Genomic DNA, 24009 nt, shown 5'->3' with positions numbered 1-24009 from the left:
TCTCATAGGTTGAAAATTTGGTCGTATTATTTGACCTGTTAGGCAGCAATTTGTCAACCGCCCCCGTCGTGCCCAGGACGGGACAATGCCGGCTTGGAGCGCTAGTTGCGGGGAGGAGGAGGAGGAGGAGGAGGAGGAGATCAGAGGGCGTTAGGCGCTGCTCTACAACATGACAGAGAGGACAGAGAAGCAACTGCGAGAGCTCAACCTCAACCGGCTCTCTCCGATGGGTGAGCAGAGGAATTTCATCGGAGAATGGTTTCGAGATCGAATGGCGCTGAAGCAGCGGCAGATGGCCATGTCCAAGCGGCCCAACACTGCACTCTTCTTGACCCTGCCCGGAAAGCTGCATGACACATTCTTCCCTTCCTCCGTTGGCCGGGTCCATGGCGTCAGGTCACGAGACTCCCTCGATGAAGTTCGGCATGAGCGGTCTCGTTCGGCCATGAACCACTCGGAGTACGCAAAGAAGGTCTCCGACGTGCTGAGCGACTCTCAACTCCTAGAAGACTTCGCTGAGCTGCTGCAACTTGTCCTCAACAAGGCCAGGAAGCGACCGGGGCAAGACTGGAGGTCACCATCTGTTGAAAGCAATCTCCGAACAGTCTTCCTTGAACTTGCTCGTCATCGAGCTGAAGCGAGTTTGGAGCATCGGCCTCGTACGGTTGAGCCACAGATCAGCACAACATTGCTGCAAGAACTCTTGAGCAGGAGCCTTCGCATGCTGGAGACAAAGAAAGATTTCTTGACCTCCTCAAGCTCTATCCCTATCTCAAGGAGGAGGATCATGGTTTTGTTATCGTCAATACGGTCAGGGAAAGCTCCTGTTCACCGATGTTCCGCACCTACAACACCTGAGTTCCTTGATTTTGACGGGTTTGTGAACTCGATTCGCCTGCTGGTTCAAGAGATCATGTCCGTATGTGAAGATAGTTTGTCATCTTTTCCTTCTGAGCTGGGCTCGTTTCACGCCTCCGAAAAGTCTGGCACACGGCAAAGCTGGCGGAAGCAGAAGCACTTTGAAAACATCTCACAGTCTGTGGGTAGAGAGATCTCACAGCCAAGATCGAAAGATTCCGAGTCGAGCAATCATGTTGACGTACTTTTGACTTACTCTCCTTACATACACGAGGGCTCTACTAATACTAGAGCGCATCAATCATCCCTTGACGATCTTTTACGAGCTGACAATGCATCTGCATCAGCAGGAGCAAATCAGAGGGCGGCAGATCCTTCTCTTGTCTGGCCGCCCGGAGTTTCTCAGAGCATTCTGGTAGTTGTTGTGGTGTCAGGAAGTATGGCATCGCTGGAGAGGATGTATGAGTTCTTTGAAGAGGAGATCTTTGGAAAGATACGAGAACACTGTCGTGAGGACTCGATGTGTGTCGATTCAGAAACGGTTCTGCTAGATGATTACTTCAACTCTTACATGGACGTCAACCTGCCCAAGGGCAACTCAATCCAGAAGCGTTTCAGTGAGGTCTTGGATCATGTGTTGGAGAAGAAAGCATTCTACTCGGAAGTTTGCCTCCTGCATGTTGTTGACGAATCGATGTTTGATCAGAGACTACCAACAAATATCCTGCAGCGGGATCTGAATGCTCTCAAGCAGAATCTTCTTGCTTCAAATGCTTCTGGGGAGCTGGTCAGCCTGTTGGACCGTCTGTACATCTCAGACCCTCTCAACCCGCGAGCGATGGTCCTCAGACGAGACAGCAAGGAGGAGGTAGAAGAGCTGCACTACATGGTCAACCAGCATCTGCGGTTGATGAGGCGTCAAATCAGGTATCAACATCGGGGCAGCGAAACTTTCGAGTTCCTCTGTACCAGTGCGGGGCTCAACATGTTGAAGGCAACCGCTCACAGCCAAGTGCTGCTCTCCCGCTCCTTCATCGTCTACGTCATATGTGAGGAGACAGAGGAGGAGTTTGCCCATGACATCAACTCGTTGCTCTCTCACTTCCCTGCCGCCAGCCTCTTCCGGTTGAGGTTCGAGAAGAAGTGGAACAAGGTCAAGAAAGCGATGAGCTCGGCCATGAGCAGGAGCGTGCCGAGCTGGGGATCGATTCACTCCTTCATCCAGCAGGGGTCCATCGCCTCCGAGGAGTTCCAGAAGCACGAGCTGACCGAGAAGTTCCTGCAGTTCTTCGACGCCCTACTACGAAGGAGAGTTGAGAAGAAGGCGTGTGGCTGCCTGGACTGTTCGCACATGTCCTCCATGGTGGCCGTGTACAACAGGTGGGTCAAGCTGAGGCCCTTGGAGCTCGAGCATGCCACCCAGGCAAATGCGGTGAAGCAGATCTCGTCCTACCTCTCGTCCTCTGTCAAGAAGCTTCCAACTAGACGGGCGGCGCTGCAGAGACGACAGTCGTTTGCTGAGACTTACAACAGCAAGCGCAAGGTGGTCGAGGAAGGGCTGAATCAGAGGATAGCAGACGCGCTCACAGCGCTTGCTGCCTCTGTCACAGAAGGGAAGGCCACCTGGTCGTTCCCGGAGGAGGAGGAAGAGCATGAGATTGTGTTCGACACTCAAATCGTTCAGCACAAATTGATGAGATTCTCCATGAACACCAGACAGATGGCCAACAACGCCCGCAAGCAGGATTGGCTGACGATGGCGTTACATGAACGACTGGCGGCGGTGGAGGCGACGGAAGAGTTCATCAAGTTGTCGCAGGAGGTCAAACAGTTTGACCTCAGCTCGCTCCAGCAGGCTTCCTCCCCTGCCCAGCTGCTGGGGAAGAGTGAACCGCACTTTGTCTTCGGCAATGGCGGGTCCGGGCGATCTACCGCCATCGCACTGGCGCTGAAGGCTGCTGGGCTGTTGGGACAGGGGCAAGAGTGCGGGGAGGAGGGAGGGAGAGAAAGTCTGTCCTCCGCGTTCAGGGAGAAAGTGATCGTGCGAATCGTTGGAGCGTCGGAGGAGTCGACGACCAGCTCATCTCTCATGCTGGGGCTCCTGCAGCCGAGAGGATTGAGCGATGAGGAGACGCAGGAGGTTCAACGGAACTGCTTGCAAGGTTGCTTCCAACGTCTCTTCCGCTCCTTCTCGTCTCATAGGAGACTGGTTCTCGTCCTCGATGATTTAGAGAAATTGAGCAGAGACGACGCAGTTCAGCTCCTGTCTTACATCCCTTCCTCTCTGCCAAACAATGTCAAGTTCATCGTGTCATGCCCAATGAAGCTCAAGGAATTCATAGATCTGTCAAATGTGCCGAAGGGGAATATCACAACAATCACTCCTCCTCTCGATAGAAATTTCTTGCAGTTCCAGAACAACCTCCTGTCTTCTTACAAGATCTCTACTCAGCCAAAGCTTTCAACGCAGAACCTCTACAAGCTTTTCCATCACAACTTGTCTCTCTCTCTCGACATTCTCTATCACTTTCTAACTCTCTTACCGCAATGGAATGATGATCCACAGACGACATTGCTATCTCAAAACACCTTCTTTCCCTTCACTGTTGACGATCGGGGGAGCATTAACATTTCCGATCTTCCTGACATGTCCAGTTCTGCCATCAAGTCTATCAGTCTGGCATGCCTGGCTATCTTGTCCAGCTGCAGGTTCGGGTTGCCGATGGGTTTACTGTTTGACGCTATTTGGAGTCTTCTTTTCACAAAGGATGAATTCTCGATTGCAGAGTTCAACATCAATCGGAGGAAGGCGAAAGTTATGGTTGATGCAACACTTGTATGTTTGAGATGCATCGTGGAGACAGCTTCTTGCGATCAGACGACTGTGTTCAAGATTTCTTGTCCCTGGATTGCACAGGCAGTGTTGCGTTGTAAGTTCTACCAGGATCACGGAAGGAAAATCTGTGGCTGCATCTCAACATTGTGTGAGAGTTTGAAGGACCATCGGGCAAGCAGGCGAGTTTGTCTGATTGAATCATTTAGCTCTGCTGTGAGAGAAATGAACATGTCGGATTCCTCGGAGAAAGTTGAACAGTTGACTCAGAGGCTGTTGAGCGAGTGTCACGTACGATCAAAGCTTGAGATGAGGCTCTTCTACGACCTCAATCGAGATGTCAGCGAATTCTTGTCAATACTGAAGGTGAAGTATTCACATGATGTCCCAGAGACAGTTGGTCTCATCAAGAGTTTCTACCTCCATCTCAACGGCAACCTGTCCTTGATTATCAAACCATACCACGATCTCTTCGTCCGCTTCATCCTCAGACATCTCATGACCTCTGCGATTGTAAATGACAAGTGTCTGATACAGAGCAGTGAGATGACTCAATTGAGAACGAAATTTGAAGAGCGAGAAGACAGGTCGTCCTTTCGGTCTGTTTTCAGCGCAAAGTTTTCTGCTGCAGTCACTTGCATGCACGTACTCCAACTCCGATGTTCCACCATGTGGGTCTTTGCCTACGGCAACGGAATGATTTCCTTGTGGGATGGTGTTCTTATAAGAAGACAGGTGGATTGGAAGACAAACTACAGCAAGATTGTGTTCTGTCGTCTGTTTACAGCTGATGAGTTGCCCTCCCTCCTCACGGTTTCAGTGGAGGGCGATGTGAGCGTGTGGGACCTGACGCAGACAGTGATGTCGCAAGCTGTTCCCGAAGAAGCTTTCAGTGCAAGCTCTCAAGATTTGTGGAGATTTGTTGACGAGGAGAACAAGCAAAGAGGTGCTAGCGAGTGGACTGTGTTGCGCGTTGCGATCACGCCGGTCAAAGAGGATGAATATCTCGTTGCTCTTGCTTTCTCGACGAGTAAGATTGTTGTGCAGTCGTTCCAAACAAACCCGTGGAAGTTTGGAGGTTCGACTGAAGTTGAAGGGCATGAAGGGGAAATAACAAGCCTGGTCTTCTCTTCTTCCCCCCTCCTTCTGGTCTCTTCCTCGATGGATGGCAACATCCGTGTATGGTCGCAGGAGGAAAGCTTCAGTTTTGCTCTGAAAATGGATTTGAAGTTTGCATTCCCAGTGCTGACCACGTATATAACAGACAACTACATCATCTTTGGAGGAAATGGATTCACAGGCAAGATCAACATCTCCAAGAGCGTTATCAAGTCATGCAAAGAAATCATTCAAGAATTGTTCACTGAGTATTTTGACGAGCTCAAGGGAATCAAAGTTAACCACCTGTCGCTCTTTCCTGCTTCCAACTTGCTTGTTGTCTTCTCCGACACTCGATGCTACGCACATGACCTCCTCGGCTCGCTGCTCTCAACAAGTCCCACCAGCTCCAAGATCCTCAACTCCTGCCTCGACCACGAGCACAACCTCCTCTTCTGCGCAGACATGAGCGGATCTGTGCAGGTGTGGACTGCTGGTAGTTTCAAGTCTCTGCCGCTGGGAGGAAACCTGGTAGACGATGCTTGCAGCGACTTCACTGGGGGGTCGGCGCCTTGCTGTGTCAGCATATCTTGCGATGGAGAGCATGCTGTCTGTATATGTGCGGAACACCTGTGCCTGTGGAGCACGTCACAGAGAGTCTTGGTGAGGAGGTACGGGCCCGATGACGACTTGGGTGCATTCAAGCTCGTATCCTTCTCTCCCTCTCTGCGAGAAACGTCCCCGCTGAAACATGTTGAAAGCTCGTTGGTCCTCATTGCCTGGAGCTCGCTCCATATCACACTCAACCAAACGGACTCGTCGCTGACGACCCTCGTCACCGTCTGTTTGCTTCTCTCTGACATTCGAGTCGCTAGCTTCAGTGGCTCGGGCGAACACGTCCTAACAGGAGGAATGGACGACACGGGGTGTGTGTGGGCGATCACAAGGTCTGAGCATGTTCGACATGTTCTTGCTTTTCTCTCACTCATCGCAGGTCTGAGGGTTTGCAGTGCGTATGTGTGATGGAGTGTAAGCATCAAGCTACAGTCCTAGATGTCAAGATCAGCCCAGATGACAAGTTCACTGCCACCTCCTCCGCTGATCAGACCGTTCGCTGCTGGGAAATCCTCCCCATTCCCTCCAGGAAGCCCTTCTGGATCGGATACCATGAGAGCTACGTGCAGGCTCTAGACTTCTCCTCGGACGGCAAGCGACTCGCTTCGGTAGGAGGTGACCGAATCTGCCGCGTCTGGAACGCGCAGACCGGCGGCCTCCTCCTCCTTCTCCGCTCCTCTGGGGCTCTCAACTGCGTCAGCTTCAGCCCAGCAGGAAACTACATCGCCTTCGCAGGGCTGCAGGGCTCGATGGGTGTGTGGAGGATGGAAGAAGACGCAAGTCCTGCTGGGAACCTTGTGGGAGAGAAGAATCCGATGGTGGGTGTGCGATGGATATCAGAGACATGCGTGATGTTCATGGGCTCGGGAGGAGCGACATGGGTGTGGGATGGGAGGAGCAGGAAAGTGGAGGGGATACATCTGAATAGTGTCCTACACTCTCAGATCGCAAGAGAACATTGTTTGCAGGAAAGGTTAGAGATTGACAACGTGAATTCCTGCGCTTTCTGGACTGATTTGCAAACATCTGTTGAGGAGAAGGGGAGGAAAACAAGGGGGAGAATCGTTTGTGGAGTGAGGACAGGTAAGAATTGCTTTGATCAATGTCATGAAGTAACCATGAAAGCAGGAGGTATCCACTTTGTCGATTTTTCACACACCATCAATCTTGTATGAATGCAATGAAGGTTATCATCAGAAAATGTTCAGCTCTCATGTTGAGAAGCGTCTACCTGTTGAGGACCATGCAAGATGCTGAGTGCAACCCTACCACCACATTGTTCTTCGGGCTGCAGTTGAGAGGATTCAACGACCGCAGGCATGTCCTGTAGCATGACATGCGCTCCGAGCTCTGCGTAGTCAGCGTTAGAAAGTAAGGAATCCTTTTCAATGCCACTCACAAGATTCCTGTCGGCGTCCACGATGCGCATGCAGAACTTTGCCTTGGCGAAGTTGGGACAGTCATCGAAGTTCCAGTCGCCTTGGCCGATTGCATAATCAGCTCCTGAGAGGATCGACGAAAACCTCTCTTCATTCATTACTTCCGCAAACTGCTTCGATCTTGGCCTCTGGAACCTCGACAGGTTCTCGCTGCGGGAGCATTGGCCATAGCAGCAGGGGCAGAGGACGTAGGAAGCATGGACGGAGCAGCAGAGGTCGAGGATGAGGTCTGTAAGAACCCCGCACGAGTGCAAGGATGTTCCAAGGTCAAACACTTGCCGACTGCTCGCATAGTCCTCAATGTCTCCACAGAAAACTTGGACGTTGTCCAACTTCAAGGAGGAGATGCGATCCTGTGCTATCCTACAAGTGTAATCTTTCCTCTCCACAAGCGTCACATGGGTACTCTCTCTCCTGAGGTAGGCGATGAGAATACCAAGGTGTCCAGTTCCCGATCCAAACTCTACGATTCTCACCCGCTGCTGTTGCCGTTCTTCAATCAGTCTGTCAACAAATGGCATGATAGACGCTGCCATGGCCTCCAGTTGCTTCCTCTTTCTCTGCGCTCTTCCTGGCTTCTCGTCCTCGGATAGTTCAGCACATGCAGGATCCAGGTTGGAAGGCAGCGACTCCCAGTCTGGGACCCATGAGGCATCCGATGTCGGCCAGCAAGAAGCTCCATCCTCGTTCTGAAGGTCGAGCAGGCTCTGTACAGCATGCAGGTCTCCCACCGCCTCCTCTAACTGCTTCCTCCTCCTCTCTTGCCGTGCCGCATGCCGTCGGTGCATCGCCAAAGCCTTTCACTACAGCCGTTCTGTTCGCGCATGTGCCAGCTTTATAGTCAAATATCATGATTTTTTAGAGATTATTGACTATATAGATGTATGTATATTGATTATAGGACATGTCTACCGTAGTTGATGGATTTGACCCGCAACGCGATGCTGGTGCGATAAAGAGGGAGAGTGGAAAAAGAAGAGAAGAAGAAGAGAAGAAGTAGAGAAGAGAAGAGAAGAGAAGAAGAAGAGAAGAGAAGAAGAGAAGAGAAGAAGATGATAAGATAGAGAAGAGAAGAGAAGAGGAGAGGAGAGGAGAGGAGAGGAGAGGAGAGGAGAGGAGAGTACAAGTTAGTATTGAGGTCAAGGGGAAATGAGAGTCATGAGAATCTCAGTGCTTTGGGTGATCTTGTGCCTTCCTTCTCTGACTCAAACTCAATTCAACATGGTGATATACGATTGGAGGACAAGAACCTCATGCTGTACTGCCGAATGCACTATTTTTTTCGCTAACAGTCCTACCGCGTGCAACTCATACTTGTGTGGCTGCCAGCCACCCACGGAGGAGATAGAATTTGTCTTCATAAACCGCTCGTTTGCGAGCATGTCATCGCAAGGGAGCTCTCTGTCGCTGTCTCCCTCGGGAAACCTTCTCATGACGAGCTCATCAGGAGGAGTACAGCTCTTTAACTTCGCTTCCATGGGATCTTTCATCGATGTCCCGGCGCTTTTTCAGTCAATGCCAGGCAGGATAGTGAGGACAATTTCATGCTCTGATTCCATAGCTTGCATGGCGGACCAAGACGCGATAGTTTGCAAGAAACTCAAGCAAACAGACACTCATACTTGGCAATGGTTTGACGTACGAATTTCCTCTCCTGAAACCGTAGATTTTATTGACCGGACATTTGTTTTCAATGTTCAATGGCTTGGTAGTGGAACATGTACAGCCGTGTGTCAGCGCTGTTTCGTATCGAAGTATGGAACCTCATTTCCTGGAGAGGGAAGCGGCTGCTACGGAAAAGCAATCTCAACCTTCCAAGACCTCCTATTCGTATCAGGAAAATCTGCAGCTTCAGACTTCATCGACATCTACCAGATTGTAGAAAATCCGCCAGGTTCATTCCAATACAACCTGGTCAAAACCATTGTCAACTATGACAACATCGATTCAATCATGTTCTACAAGAATGTACTGGTAGTGGGCATGTCGAAATCAGCGAATCAAGACTCATCAGCCGATGGCTTGACCCGTGCCGGTTCAGTGAAGGTACTTGTGTTTGCATCAACAGGTAACTTTCTATTCAGTTTCTCTCTATGAATGCATGAGAAAGTTCATTCAATAGATGCCGTACGGACAGCAGACCCAACGACTTTGATTGCAAATCGAGTTCCTGGCACCATAAAGTTCGGTAAGACAGTCTCTGTTGGAGAGGAACTTGTCGTGGTATCTGCTCCAGGAAATGCAACTGTTCCTGGTTCAGTCTTGGTGTACAGATTATCAGCCTCGATGTCAGCCGCCCTTGATGCCACATGCGTAATCAAGCAATTCTATCCAACGCAAAGTTTCGGAGGAGCGTTGTCGCTATTCAAGGTATCGAACCTAAACTACATAGCGGTTGGCGATCCCATGGACAACATTGTTTACCTTATACAAGTCGCTTCTGCTGCTTCGAATCCATGCAGTCTCACAAGAAGGCTGTACTCAGATCCCAGCAAGAATGCTGGTTTCGGAACTTCCCTTGTGCTGAACAACAATTTCCTGGTGGTCGGGTATCCAGACTATTATGATTTGATCCCCTGTTCCCCAGGTAGTTGTTCAGGAGCCCTGTACTTCAAAGCTCTGTGTCTTGATTCCAGCGTGATCAACTGCTCGGCACAAGACGTGTGCTTCCCTAACAGAAAAGAATGTTCTGCTTCGCAAGCACCCTGCTACACTTCAGCTGCATGTAAGCCTGGCGGCAGTGGAGGCAGTACGGGGGGAACAGGCGGGATACAGCCAAAGAGCTGGTGAGTAGCTGAAAGTTTGAAAAGTTGTTGTGACGTTATTGACAAGCTGATGGTATTGCAGTGCTGATTTGAAATCTCAATCATCGCAATATTGCAATGATGCCAATGCTGACTCTGGCGACGGCTGCTCAGCAACTTGCACCATAGAGAATGGATTTCAGTGTCAAGATCAAACCACTAAGATCAGTCGATGTAGTTTTGACACAAATGTGTACGCCGGGAGGTATTCCTTGAGAGGAGACATGGAGATCAAGGGGAACATCTTGACAAATGAGGTACTTCAACAACAGCTCAGGTCTCTGCTGGCAAGAATTGTGGCCAACTCAATCACCGTCAACGAAATATTCTTTGAGTCTGCGAGCCTACAGGGTTCGACTGTCACTTTGATTCAGTACGGCATTCTAGTTCGAACAGGAAGCGAAGGTGCAGGATACAGCATGTTCCGAAACATAGTCGATGAAATGAACAAGCCAAATGGCGCTGCTGCACAAGCAAACATCGTCAAGCTGGACGTTCAGCTTAAGTCGCCAGCTGGACAAGTCTTGTCATCGTACTCTTATCCGCTTCCTCAAACCAGTCCCCTAGTCAGTGATGCCTCATCCGGCAATCTTGATGGTGGTTCATGGTTGTCAAAGAACAAGACCGTCGTGGTGGCAATCTCCGTCTCCTGTTCCTCCGTCCTCATGGCCCTGCTGCTCTTTTGTCGTCTGCGCAAAAGCTGCGCCAAGTCCAGTTTGAGATTTCCAACGCCTGACTTCCGGTCGGACTTCGCCCCCGTCAACATGCCGAATGTTTCGTCTCAGATCGCCATCGAAATGCCCTCGCGTCAACCAGCTCCGCAGGAAGTCTTCTCTCGTCCTGCTCCTTCTCCTGGCCTGACAAGGCCTGAAGCTCCGATGCTCAAAGGGACGAACGTGCCCACGTACATCAAGTACAAGAAACACTTCGCTGCCAAGGCTTCGAGAGCGAGGAATCACAGGGAGCTGGAGGAAGAAGTGGATGTGGAGCAGCAGTCAGTCACATCAAGCGTGGAGGAGAAGGAGTGTATGATATGCTTGGGCACCTTCAGACCGGGCGAGCAAGTCAGGATGCTCCCCTGCATGCATTGCTTCCACAAACCTTGCGTCGACGAGTGGCTTGAGCAAGGGCATGACAGCTGCCCGCTGTGCATGCAGTCAGTGAACGATAAGCCTGCAGAGATCTCATCGGAGTACCGTCGCAACGTAGAGCAGAAACTTGGCATTAGCTCCACAACAGGAGGCAGGAGGAACGAGCGGAGAGGAGGGAGGAGGCTATTGAGAGAACTCATCGAGGAAGAGCAAGACCGCAGTCAGCAGGGGGAGATCTCAGAGTCAGACTTGGAACCTTCTCGAGCAGCTGGAGGGTCTCCGCAACCATCGAGGCATTCGAAACATGGTCGCAGAGGAGGTCGGCGCTGAAATTATACTCGTATGTGATCATCCTTGACCGATGATGAGTAAAGCTATCATGAGATAGAATCACGGTTGAACCTGAGAATTACTACACTGACGCACAGGCAGCTGGGCAGTATTGGCCCGCCCCGGCTCGCGCTCAGCGGGCCCCGGCCCGTGCCGGATTCTGCGAGGGATTAGTTTAGTGGAGGTTTAGTCACGATGTCAGTAGTCCATGGACGGGGTAAGATGAGACCGTCGGGATGCTCGCGCTGAGAGAGCCTCCTGCTGCCGCTGTTGCTGCTCCTGCTCCTGCTAGCCCTGATCCTCCTCTCAGTCTCACTCATCTCCCTCCCCTCTACTTCTGATCCCTCTCGCAATATCTTGATTTAGCTTCCGATCAATTGCTTTCAATAGCTCTCGTCGACCTCGAATTGTCGCTCTCCGCCCTCAATATCTTTCTTTTGGGAATCGATTTTCTCTCCATCGGTGATTGGGTGTATTGTTATCTTCGTCTCATGTTACATTCACTATGAACATTGTCACTTTCTTCTTGTTCGTCAACTCTTTGGTACATTCCTTCGTGCACCCTCCTTACGTTTCTTCACTCGCTCCCACTTCGGACCTTGCGACTGGCTGCTTTTTGCATTCGATCTTCGGACGTACTATGATACTGCGAGGTGGCTGTGATGCGGAAGCATGGAGGGGAGATTTTCAGAAGGTCTTGGAACAAATGAGAAACCAATTCGGATCTGAACAAATGACACAAGCAACCCAAAACGTGATGAACCGTATAAAAAGTAATGTTGGGCAGGATGGTAAGAGAAAAGAGATTCACTTTGCAGGCTCACCATGTCAGGTTGGATTCGAGGGCGAGGAGTCCCAGGCAGAGGATGATTTTGCTGCTTTGCAAAAGCAAATGTCAAATTTAGCTTTTCGAGAGGTTGAGATGAATGGATATTTGTACGGGGCAGCAGAACAGAACGATTGCAATCTAGCCATAGAGCTCCTGGAGGAAGGAGCGGATCCAAACTTCCGCAACTCAAGTGACGATTTGAATACACCACTGCATGTCGCGGCACAAAGTGGGTCAGAAGAAATGGTTAAAATCTTGCTCAGATATGGAGCGAGTGTGAATACCTTGAGTGACATCCACGACACTCCTCTGCTCGCTGCTGCTAGTGGAGGTGCTATCAAATCTGACCAGGACCTCTGGGAGTGGGCTGTGAATGGAAGCAAGGGGGAGCAAAAGATCTACGACAAGCAGAACAAGCAGATCTTTAACGTCGTCAAGATTTTAGTAGATGCAGGCTCGGATGTTCACCACAAGAACATATATGGCAATACTGCTCTCCACAAAGCTGCAGCGAATGGATACCATTGCACGATCTCCCACCTGCTCACCTTCGGAATGAAAGTGAACCAGCGAAACGAAGATGGAGCGACTCCGTTACATCTCGCTGCTTACTCCGGCAACCTTCGCTCATGCAAGGAGCTCGTTAGAGGGGGTGCAGACGTGAACATACCGGACGACAGCGGAAAGTCGCCCCTCCGATTGGCAAAGATCATGATGCACCCCAACGTACTCGAATATTTATCAAAGCTCACACCAGACAAGTCATGGGATGCTCCCCTTACAGGAAATGACCAGCACAATCTCGCGCGTGATGTCAGCAAAGAATTGAAGCGCATGGAGAGGGAGGAGGCACAACAAAAGAGGACCCAAGTCAAGAAAAGCAACACAACAGCTACAGAAGAAACAGGCACCTCACAGATCAAGACCTCTGTTTCCCCCACTTTCACACCATTAGAATCTCAAAACATTTTTCAAAGTCAAGTTCAGAGTCCTGTGGGCCCTCGCAACACAACGAAGACTCCGCGGAGACCAAGGAAGCCTTCAAGCAAAGCATCTTCAGCAACTCCCAGACAGAGGAAAAGCCGAAGCAAACCATGAACTCCCAGGATCACTTCTGAGCTTCTACGGTTGGACAGCCTGTCCTTGATACGGCCCTTGGGGATGAGCTGGCGACAGAGTTTCCTGAAGCTTTCCGTCGTTCAATTGTTTGCTGTATCTGCATACAGGGTCACCGAATTTTCAATCCCAATTCTTGCATTACATGGGCCATTCGAAGAAAAAGATGACTTTGATAGCTTGTGGAATTCCCCGGAAGATAGAAGGCGGGAATCTAAATAAAAATGAGTCGTTGCTGGAGCAGCGCACGGTGATGCTTACGGAATGAGGTTGCTCACGCTCTTCTTGTACCTGCATCATGTGAGTAAAGCCATTCATGAATGACATGTTGATACTCTCTGTAATCTTCTCTGTGTCCGTAACGCTTGTCAGAAGACTCCTCCAAAAGATTGACACCTAATGAAGACGTTGGATACAGCATTGCAGTGTGCAAGCGGACCTGACACGAAAAGGAGGAGCAGGGTAATGAAGATTGGCCCGATGATGCTCCAATACATCGCATCCGTACTTCAAACAAGCGCATGATCATCTCATGTAGGAGACATTGCACGGAATTACAAGACACTGCTGCAGGTGATGAAGAGGCCCCACCTGCGAGTTGAGACATCTTCAGATACAGGATAGCATCTTTTGGATTGCATGAATACCACAAGATGATCTCTCCAAAGTAGTTGGGATGACGAGACCAGCTTGATTTCTGTCAATGAGAACTTGTTTCGATCACAAAGATCCTTATCACCTCCACAGGCCCGTGTCGCAGAACCTTCCCTTGTTTTCTGGATTGTTTCTGAACAAAAAAAAAGACCTTCAGCTTGAAACTTTCATAAGTCCTTGAGTGAAAACACCTGAAGTCAAACTTCTGCTGGTCTGCTATTGCCTCCATCAGGAAGCCAACCAGCCATCTAGATCAGTTCAGCAACCAGATTCCAGGTAAACATTCACTTCACATGGCCAATCCCACCCAGTCACGAGCTTCCATGGGAGGATCCACAACGCAGCTGACGAGAAGTTTATCAGTTTCGACGCAAAGACGCAACAACATGCTGCAAACACCTCGAGTTCAGGTTTACTATCGGGCTGGAGACAAGAAACACCCAGAGAGCTTGAAAGAACCAGAAGGCAGCAAATTGCAGGCTGAAACCTCTGTCGCGATCATCGAACCTTTCATCCTTGCCTGTTTTCAAGATTCTCATGAGCAGGTAAGCTGAAAGGCGTGCCCCCCATAGCGCAGAAGCTACAGTGACAAGGATTTGACGAAGAAAGAACGATTGCGCCCATAGGAATGTAAGCAGAGAGACTAGGACGAAGTTTGTCCCGCCTGGTAAGAGTTACATCAGTGGGAGTGCAGATGGAGCTGCAGACTTATACCCGCAAAATCTGTGACTTTGTCAAACTTGAAATAGGCTGCGATGATGAAGAAAATAATTTGTTGCGCTGCCGTCACAGCTGCCACAACCCCGAAGAAGAGACCAGTGTCGCACCAGACCATGTTTCTGTAGGTTTGAGCCGAACGAGCAAGACAAGGTCTGCAGGAGGAGAGGGAGGCGAGCCGAACGAGCAAGAAAAGGTCTTCAGGAGGAGAGGGAGGAGGCGAGCCGAACGAGGGTTGTCAGTGGAGGTATGGCAGGAGCAACAGTCGATGCAGAGAACAAAAATATTCATCCTTAGGTTACGTACAGACTCATAAAGGGGGGCTACCGACCCGCCTCAGAGACTTGTCAGCTTTGAAACTTGCTGTGAAAACTTGTGTCGGAAACTTTGATCAAATATTTCAAAACTTTCCAAACTTCCCTCTCCACTAAAAAAAGTCAAGTTGACGTGCTTGTTGTCCTTTCCGAGGAGGCGGCGCATGGATGCGCGGGGGGGCGTCAGTGTGGCTGCTCTTGGCTGTCTGGTCGTTCCTGAGCTTGAGGACCGAGTCTCAAGAGTCCGACCCCGTCTTCAAGCCCGTCTGGCAATGGCTCGACCCCAAAATGAGTGCCGACAATGTTTACTGGCCGTCCAATGTGCCACAGGGGGAACGCAAGATGTGTACATGCAGCTTTGTAGATGTCAACATGGTCTGCACCGATTCTGATGCAGAGGGAAGATTGAAGATTTTTGAATGCGGTATTGACAACCCGAGGAAAAGAACTGGGCATGACGAGCTTTCGCCGGGCATGCGCCTACGGCCATGCTTCTGTGACTTGTCGACTGGTAAGCTTGTCCTATGAACTTCGTTTTCACCTGAATTTGCCCTGCAGGACTATATCAAAATGATGCCTGCTCCAGCTTTCAAATTGCAAGCAGCTACTTTTATCCAGCACTTTGCTTGCCCATGATTGAAGTGATAGAAGACGAAAAGGACAACATTCCTCTATCAGCGCTACATGACACAAGTACATCGCAATACATCCGACCTCCGGGAGCCTTCCCAGATTATACACGAACCATCATGTTCCGAACAACTATAGACATCGAGTGGGGTATTCTGGATATCTTGCGGTACGAATCGAAATGTACATACACGTGTCAGGGAGGAGATCCTAGTACTGCCGGCAAGCCCTGTATGGGTGCCAATGATACCACGACATGCTTGGGAGGCGGTCAATGTGCCTACGTGCGATGTGTTCCTTGCTGCAACGGGTGTCCTGAGACTACAGAGCAATGCAACTTTGGAGCCATGCCAACACCCAAACAATTGACGTTTGAATTTCGAGGAGCTGTGCTAGGGAAACACAGGCTCACTATCTCGGGGACTTGGTTCGCTTTGCAAGCTGTTTTCCTGAACCTACAGTATCAGGCGCTCCCAAATCAGAATTCTGAAAGGTTAAAGTCATTGTTAGTCAGCCCATCATCCGCGAAAACAAAACCATATGAAACCGTCACTTACAATATCTATCAGCTTGTCACGCCGACTGGAGCTGCACCTGGGACGTTTGTCGAGCAGGCTTGCGGAAACATCACAGTCCTTGTGAAGATTGTGGGTGTCAATGATGCTCCTGTGGTTGTAAATCCGCAGGATGGATATTCTCCCCCAGCTGTATGCAGTACTAAGAATGAATTGCCTGAATGTCATTTTGGACAGTTTTATGCTTTCGAGGACACCTCAGATATTTTGCAAATCAACGGGATGTCAACATCGGATGTGGATTTGGTAGAAGTGGATGAGACTGCAAGTCTGGATTTGAAAGTTCTCGTAAAGAGAGGCACAGTAGATTTCAACTCTCGAACAGATTTGACATTCTATGATCAAGCATTCAGGGATAGAAAAGGCTTCACAGCTGCAGCTGCGGCAACGAACAATGCCATCAAGGTTTTGAAATACAGGGTTGAAACCCCTTTTCTTGTCAACACACCAGCCAGCACTGTGCTGAATTACAATACTCAGCAACAAGGACACTATGAGTATTTCGACGTCACTGTAAGTGATCAGGGTTATACTTCCAGTATAGGGAGCGCAGAGGTTGTCACGACGCGAGTAGATGTAACAATTGTAGCTGTCAATGATCCTCCAGACCTTAAATCGCTACAGGCAGAATTTTCGTCGTTGGAAGATCAATTGACAGACATCCAAGGAATTTCAATTTCAGATGTGGATCTCATGGAGCAGATCGATTCCACCCTTGCCATTCAGAATTGGATGGAAGATTCAGAGTTTCGTCATTACGTCAACAACATCGCTGTTGAGGTCAGTGTCCAATATGGCACCATCTCACTGGGAGTCTGGTCGAAACTTGACATGATGTATGACAACACGAGCGAGTACGTCTCTCTTCAGAGTTTCATTGCAGGACACGACCTTTGCAGATTGTCGAACCTCTTCAACTCTCCACCAGGTTCTCCGGTCACGCTTGAGGATGTTTGTTCCAACGAAAATGCTGGCACGTCGGAGTGCACTACTGGTGTGCGAACGGATATCATCGCAAACCCGAACTGTCGATGCAGCATCATAAACAACTGTGCAACAGATGGGTACATCGTGATCTACTTGAATCGATCAAAAGATTTCAGTGCATACAAACAGTCTCTGAAGAATGCTGTCAGCTCTAAGGACCTCACTTGTGGAGGACTTCCAGTGGGGCTAGTTCCCAACAATTTCTCTCTGGGAATTCCATGTACCTCCAGTCAGGATTGCGCAGAGTCACAGTTGGGAGGGTTTTGCGGCAGTGCTAGCAAACCTTGTTACTGCTGCTCAAACATCACTCATCGCTGCTCTGCAGATTCCGATTGCGCTGCTTTCGCTGCAGATTCCTATTGTGGCTGCGTGCCGGGGGTGAAGGGAAATGGAGTCTGTGGACCATATTACACTGTTGGGGGGCAGCTGATGGTGTACGATAAGAAAGCGGGAGGGTATCCTGCGCTGACGCAGCGGTACGGCACTCCATGCATGTACATATATCCCCCCACCAAGGCTCGGCCTACGGACCAATGTCTACCAGCCGCTTACCTCAAAGTCGGATCGCAAGCTCAGGCTGTGGTTGAGCCGCTCACAGTCAATGGTGTCGGCTCGCCCATCATCAAATTCTTCGGGGCCTTGGACGACGTGAACAGAGCTCTAGCAGCTATCTCCTACAAGACCCGCCCCTTCTATAATCGCCTCTACCGCCCTTCCTTGTTCGACCGCCCTGTGAACTTTGACATCACTGTTGACTCAGTGGACTTGCTGACAGTGTCGGGGGATGACCTGGGCAACTCCGATGGAGGAGTTCGCAACATCCGGAAGTCAAACATCCTCCTGAGGATCCGAACACGGGCTGTGAACAACGCTCCCAGCATCTCCCTTCCTGCCTCTCTCAGTGCCCACGAGGACTTGTCACAGACTGTGAACATGGACATCAACGACGCCAATACAAAGATCGTCACAGTGGACTCTCAGGGCAGCATCTACCTGTGGGACCTGAGGGACACGCGGCCGGTCAACAGCATCTTGAACGCTCACGGGGAGACGATCAACGGGGTGGCGATGACGCTTGACGATTCTAAGATCATCACATGCAGCGGAGCATACGAAGTGACTGCAGGAAAGACTCCTGATCGAAGCATTCGAGTGTGGGATACGTCGGCGATGAAACAGCTGATCAAGATGCCTCTTCCTAGTTCCACCAAGTCGTACGGTCACGAGATGGGGATCACTTGCGTGGCCGTCAACTACCCCGGGACGATGATCATGAGCGGAGGTTTCGATCGGGCGGTGATCTTCTGGGACATTGCCACTGGGAAGCAGCTGAGGAAGGTGGGAGGTTTGACCGTAGTCAACGGGACTCAGGTCGCATCCTTCCTCGGGCACAAGGATGTTGTTACGACTGTTGCATTGTACGAGATCCCCGATGCGGGCAGTGTGGTGCAGCGAGGCGTGTCCTGTTCGGATGATATGAGCTGCAGGATCTATGACCTAACGGACTCCTTCGGGAACGAGCTTGCGTGTCTCGGCCCAGCGAGTGCAGGCTGCAATCCGGCGCTGAAGACGGCTCATACTGGCCCCATCACTTCCATAACGATCTTGAACGTCCCTGAGAGAAGGCTGCTGATCACCGGGTCTGAAGACAAGCTCATCATGATATGGGACCTGCTGACTTACGAGCGTCTCCGAGTGCTCACTGGGCACATCGACCAAGTCCTGTCCCTCTCTACTGTCAGTGCGGCGAAGCTGCTGGGGCGGGTCGCGGCTCCCATCCTGGTCTCAGTCGGGGGCTATCGGAGCCCCTACAATCGTCAGACCTACAAGGTCAGCACAGACTCGGCGATCCACATGTGGGACCTCGAGACTGGCCAGTTGCTCGACCGCTACGAGGTCACGACGGTTCATTTCTCCGGGAAGCCAGTGGTCAAAGTAGGCCTGACCCCCGATGGCTCGCGCATCGTGACAGCGTCAGAGGATGGCAAGGCAGCAACCTGGAGCTCGCTCACAGGAGAGCTGTACAACCAGATCCCCTGCCCCTGCCTCTGTCCTGCTGTTGTCGTCAGCGACCCTTGGAGTAGGTGCCAACAGGCTCCCTGCAGACCAGGATGCACGCCGAGCCCTGTGTCGCCAACAGCTGCTGTAAACGGGTTTGCTCTCTTTAACAACCCGATCAAGATCCAGGACCCGGACTCGAGTGACTTCGGATTCTCTTCCAAGAAGTTCTTGTTGAACATCACTGCCCAGCACGGCAGGGTTCACTTTCTCGAGAGCCTGATCCTACAGGAGAAGCGATGCAGCAACGACGGCAGCCTGTGCCTGTTGAACAAGGACTGTATCGCTGACAACGGCGACAACGGCCTGTGTGTCTTCCAGGAAGCCAAAGTTGTCCCCAAGCAATGGAATGGTTGGCCTCCTGCCGTTGGCCTCAACGCGTTCCCTAGCCCCGTGATGGGGGTCGGCAATCAGCAACTGTCAATCGAGGGGACCATGGACGCGCTCAACACGGGGCTCACTCGCCTGATCTACTTGGGGAACTCGAACTACAACAGCCGCGTCTTCATCCCCGAGTACATTCAGTTCGACTTCAACGATCAGGGAGCGATATCGGACAACTACGCTAAGAGCTTGTGAGCACTGCCCCTCGACTTGCTCTGTGTACCCTCCCTTCTCCTGACGCTCTTTCAGTGTCGACGCGAGGCTGCAAGGGACGGGCAAGTTGGATGTGCTGGTGGAGTCGATCAACGATCCTCCTGTCATCGGCATCAAGTGGGGAACGAGTGCAATGAACATGGTGCAGGATGCCAACACCTCAAGGTCTTTCCCTCCTCTGCTCTCTTTACCCCCTGACTGTTGATTTCAAGTTGCATGAAAATCCCCCCGGCAAGCAAAGATTACATGCTGTCTTGCAACCCGACGCGACGAACTTACATCGACATCGACGAAGACACCTTGTTCACAGTCACCCCGAACATCTTATGGATCGAGGACGTAGACTCCAATGAGGCGATCGAGATCGCCAAGCGCGGCAGGGTGAGGGAGGAGGAGGAGTCCTGGAATGCGTCTGACGTTCATGGCAGCCCCACTACTTGTGCTCGGATCCTCTCAGTGTCGATGGCTGCACGTGCAATCAGGGATGCTTGTGCGGGCAAGGGATGTGCAAGTGCGATGCTCCTTTGACGTGCGACAGTAGCGCGTATCCTCCGGGAAGGCTTCTGATCGAGCTGCAAGTCACGCACGGCAAGCTCACTATCGCTGCTCCTCCCGGCAGGAGCGACCTCCCAATCATCTTCCTGCAGAACTTGACAGCCACCTACGACTCCATCCACACATGTCTCAAGAAGACTCTGACTGCCCCGACCTGCTACAAGGTCTGTGGCAATCAGCTTTCCTGCGCCATCAACCAGTCCTCCATCGCCTTCTTTGCCACCCGCGATGAGATCCAGACCATCCTCGCGCAGAAGTACATGGTCTACGTGGGCAACCCCAACTTCTACGGGCAGGACGCGCTCAAGGTGTGGGTGGCGGACCAAGGGTTCACTGACGAGTGGTATGACGTCAAAGGCTCTTACTCAGATGCAGCCTTGAGCACTATCATGATCCGCGTGGTAGGGGTCAATGATCCTCCAGTGGTCGCCAGGCCCTCCTACGTCTTCAGCTACTCGCAGGGCCTCCGCTGCTACGTCGACTGGATGCAGAACCAGAACAAGCAAGGGATCCGCTGCAGCTCTGACGTCAGCATTTTCCAGAATTTCTCTCGCGTTCCTCCGCTCGCGGGAGCTTCTTCAACTGCAGCCTTCAACTACCTCAAGTCCTCCGGCGTCCTGCCCTTCCTCTCCATCTCCGACGTCGACATGAACGACACGCCCTTCGGCAACATGACGCTAGAGATTCAGATCGGAAGGCCTGGAACTGGCCCGGCAGGACGCTTCACCATCTCCAAGCTCGTCCCCTCGCTGTCGTACTACATGATCTATGACGAGCAAGACACCAGTCAGGTCCGCATCCTCCGAGTGAAGGGCAGGATGGAGTCGGTCAACGTGATCCTGGAGCGTCTCTTCTACGACGCGGACCCGACCTTTCAGGGCTACGCTCCCTTCGTCGTTAAGGCCTCTGACAACAACAACTTCGGCGAGTGCAGCGGCAACCACAAGTGCGGCATGTCCCGCCCCTGCGACGACGGTCTGCTGGCAGAGCCGCATGCCCCGAGCCTGCCAGCACAAGGGAGAGCGAACCTAGACGTGGTGATAGGAGGGATGTCGCTGTGCCAGGCCGACAGCTGCGAGACTTGTGTTGGTGACTGCGGGTGGTGCCACTCGCACTGCGGGGGGAAGGGAAAGTGCATGATCGGCAAGAGCAAGCCCATCTTCGAGAGCTGCCAGGTGAACAGCCTGAACCTCAAGTACTTGAGCTACGGCTCATGCAAAGCTACTCTGCCGCCATGGCTGCAAGTAGGCATCATCCTCGGCGTCGCCTTCCTGTTGTTCACCGTCGGAGGATACACGTTTGTTCGCTGGGCCTCCCGTAGACACGGGTCAGTGCGTTCCTACCTCCGCAAGAAGCGCAGAGACGCCAAGAGGATCGGCCGGTTGCTTCACATCTGGCCTCCAGACGACGCAGACTACCTGCAGTTCTTCCTTACCCTCGACCTCATCGCCTCCGCCTTCGTCATACTCATCGTTGCGCAGCAGACGGTCATCCTGCTGTGCTCGTTTCAGTCCGAGTACTACCTCGACACAGCCTCCAGCATCACGCTAGAGCTCGACAAGTGCGACTTGCGCTTCCTCCCCGCCAACCCCTCCATCTTCCCCAAGGCAGGTGACAACCAGGTCCGAGCTCTCAAGGTCAAATTTGCCTACCTGAAGCACCCAGACGTTGAGCTGCAGTCGCTGACATGCTCGGCAAGTGCGTCGATTAAAGTTATCAACAAGCGGCCGAGCGACGTCAAGTACGTTGACTACTACTGCAACGTGATCGTCATCGTCCCTGCCAACTTTATCATCCCTGAGATGACAATCAAAGACTTCAACGGGTTCACCAGCAGCATCCGAGCTGGCTCCATGGATCAAGACTCCCAGGACTTCTCCATTGACTTCGGCCCCAACTCCTTCACCATCCTCGGAAACTTCATAAACGCCAGGTTCCGCGGCCTCAGCGCCCGTAGCTTCAAGTTTGACGTCACGTCCGGCTACCTGCTAGCCGAAGACGTCGCCTCCCTCGAGGCCTCCAGCTTCCGCAGCGTCAACGCAGACCTAACGGTCACCACCAAGTACGCGACGTCGGTGAGCTTCTGGCAGAAGGAGGCGAACAAGGTCTGTCTGGCTGCCGCCAAGGGCTCCCTGTACGTCCAGGGGTCCTGCGAGCAAGTTTGCGCCTTCCTCCCCTCCTCTGCCATCCGCCTCAACGCCACCAACGCGACCTCTCAGGCCGAGTGCGTCGCCGCGACCATGGGGGGCGTGTGGGACTCGACGACTTCCACCTGCAAGCTTCAGTGCCCCACTCTTGCTCGGCCCCTCTCCCCCGGATGCTACGACCTGAATCTGTGCACCATCATCGAGTCTCCTCAGTGCCTGTGCAAGCCCTCTTGCGACCTCGTCCCTCCTTCCCTTCTCGCCTACGACGGCATCTCGGGAGTTGCGGGCACATGCAACCTAGCGGGCCAGTGCTGCAGGTGAGTTCGAGCTAGGGTGTAGCTGAAGTTGCTGACGTCATCGCAGGGATATCTGTGCAGGTTTCTCCCGAGCTGACTTGCACCCGATCCCCGACCAGCCCTACAACGGCATCGTTGTCGACCCCGCAAAGTACAACTACATAGGAGGGCAGTTGGACCAGACGTTCGTCTTCGAGTCTCAGTCGGGTCAGATCACCTTCGAGGTCGGCTCAGCCACGGACACCGTCGTGTCCTACAAGGGCAGTGGCCCGCAAGCGAGCGTAACGCTGCCGTCGGACATCGTCACGTCAGACAAGCAAGTCCTCGACCTTCTCTTCCATCCTGGCGGCGACAATATCCCGAAGCAGGAGATCTTCACCTTCGGCCTCTCCGGCCCTGGGGTGCCTGAGACCATCACGGGTTCGTTCACTTGGGTGAAGAACATTCGCTACGTTGTCCTCCATCCCTGGTTCCTCTCCGTCGCTTCCTTCGGGCTGCTCATGCCCTCCACGCTCAGCAGTCAGAGCAGGATCAACCCCTCCTTCTGCCCCCACACCGTTCAGGTCGACTCACCCGCCTTCAACGCTCGGCTCATCACTATCAAGGATCTTCTCACTAACTCCCTCGTCAACTTCCCTCCCTCCCAGCCCCCCAAGCCGATCCCAGGCAGCTCAGTCGTTATCTTCAAGTCCGTCGCCGGTGATAGTGCGGTGAGTCCCCCGGTCTTCCTCCTTCCTCTCCCCTACTTCTCCTCCTCCGCCTTCTTCTCCAGCCTCCCACCTTTCCCTGCCCCCCCCCTCCTCCTTCTCTCTCCCTCCCCCGCCCCCCCCTTTTCCTCCTTCCTTCTCCTTCGCCTGCCCCCCTGTGACGATTCTGCTTCAGATCTTCTACACAGACCCGGACTCGGGAGCGACGAGGCTCGAGAAGTTTGTGTCCTCCAGCTATGGGCTTCTCAACGCCATCGTCTGGATCGGAGTTCTCTTCCCAGGCCTGTGCGCCTGCTACTGCACGTGGCTGGCGTTCAAGGCAGGACGGAAGTACCTCCTGGACTTCAGGCGGGCGCATCTGAACACGAGGATGCTCTTCGAGAACGCGCTGATGCAGCACCTCAAGATTCAGCGAGAGATGAAGGAGTTGAAGCAGATCGCTCAGAGCGACGATGACGTCGAGAGAGAAAAGGTGGGAGCGAGGAGACAAGGCGGGAGGGATAGAGGAGCGATGGAGGAGCGAGGAGCTAGGGACGAGGAGGGAGGGAGGGAGGGAGGGAGGAGAGAGGGAGGGAGGGAGAATAGAGGGAGGGAGGGAGAAGAGAGGGAGGGAGGGAGAAGAGAGGGAAGGGAGGGAGGCGCTGCAGGGTTGACGGCCAGCAGGCGCTCAACGAGATTGAGAGGTTGAAGCGAGTGCATGCGCAAGAGATGGACAATGCGGAGGAGGCAGTGAATGAAGATCAAGATGACCTTGTAAGA

The 24009-nt window shown here is 52.3% G+C and overlaps 6 protein-coding genes across 6 annotated transcripts; 4 read left to right on the top strand and 2 right to left on the bottom strand.

Annotated features, from left to right (window-relative positions):
• Positions 1–5823: 5823 nt before the first annotated feature.
• GUITHDRAFT_59526 (hypothetical protein) lies at positions 5824–6177 on the top strand (the record flags this gene model as incomplete). The annotated part of the gene is made up of 1 exon (XM_005833747.1): positions 5824–6177. A coding segment is annotated over one exon (354 nt), but the record flags the coding sequence as incomplete, so codon positions are not given.
• A 454-nt stretch (positions 6178–6631) lies between these two features.
• GUITHDRAFT_107180 (hypothetical protein) lies at positions 6632–7631 on the bottom strand (the record flags this gene model as incomplete). The annotated part of the gene is made up of 2 exons (XM_005833746.1): positions 6632–6754; positions 6804–7631. The coding sequence occupies 2 exons, from the start codon at positions 7629–7631 to the stop codon at positions 6632–6634; spliced, it is 951 nt and encodes a 316-aa protein (XP_005833803.1).
• Positions 7632–10651: 3020 nt separating this feature from the next.
• GUITHDRAFT_55685 (hypothetical protein) lies at positions 10652–10810 on the top strand (the record flags this gene model as incomplete). Its single annotated transcript, XM_005833745.1, has 1 exon — positions 10652–10810. A coding segment is annotated over one exon (159 nt), but the record flags the coding sequence as incomplete, so codon positions are not given.
• Positions 10811–12035: 1225 nt separating this feature from the next.
• On the top strand, positions 12036–12590 carry GUITHDRAFT_41804 (hypothetical protein; the record flags this gene model as incomplete). Its single annotated transcript, XM_005833744.1, has 1 exon — positions 12036–12590. A coding segment is annotated over one exon (555 nt), but the record flags the coding sequence as incomplete, so codon positions are not given.
• A 28-nt stretch (positions 12591–12618) lies between these two features.
• GUITHDRAFT_86513 (hypothetical protein) lies at positions 12619–14647 on the bottom strand. Its single transcript, XM_005833743.1, has 13 exons — positions 14382–14647; positions 14067–14331; positions 13961–14011; positions 13859–13915; positions 13753–13800; positions 13661–13702; positions 13572–13604; positions 13453–13520; positions 13349–13409; positions 13275–13304; positions 13159–13227; positions 12991–13113; positions 12619–12936 (listed from the first exon to the last, which is right to left on the bottom strand). The coding sequence occupies exons 1-12, from the start codon at positions 14500–14502 to the stop codon at positions 13020–13022; spliced, it is 939 nt and encodes a 312-aa protein (XP_005833800.1). The 5' UTR covers positions 14503–14647; the 3' UTR covers positions 12619–12936; positions 12991–13019.
• A 3515-nt stretch (positions 14648–18162) lies between these two features.
• Positions 18163–18912, top strand: GUITHDRAFT_70036 (hypothetical protein; the record flags this gene model as incomplete). The annotated part of the gene is made up of 2 exons (XM_005833742.1): positions 18163–18609; positions 18814–18912. Coding segments are annotated over 2 exons (546 nt in total), but the record flags the coding sequence as incomplete, so codon positions are not given.
• Positions 18913–24009: the final 5097 nt, after the last annotated feature.

Source organism: Guillardia theta (assembly GCF_000315625.1).
Source record: "Guillardia theta CCMP2712 unplaced genomic scaffold GUITHscaffold_28, whole genome shotgun sequence".
Lineage (NCBI taxonomy): Eukaryota > Cryptophyceae > Pyrenomonadales > Geminigeraceae > Guillardia > Guillardia theta.
The sequence above is the reverse complement of the archived record's forward strand: the minus strand, read 5'-3'. Positions and strand labels throughout refer to the sequence as shown.

Coding starts and splice junctions, on each gene's coding strand:
- GUITHDRAFT_86513 (XM_005833743.1), bottom strand. CDS start 14,502: ATGGTCTGGTGCGACACTGGTCTCTTCTTCGGGGTTGTGGCAGCTGTG. Junction 14,012..14,066: donor ATAGTAAACCTGAACTCGAG/GTGTTTGCAGCA, acceptor ACTTCTCGTCAG/CTGCGTTGTGGATCCTCCCA. Junction 13,228..13,274: donor AGCGTGAGCAACCTCATTCC/GTAAGCATCACC, acceptor ATTTTTATTTAG/ATTCCCGCCTTCTATCTTCC.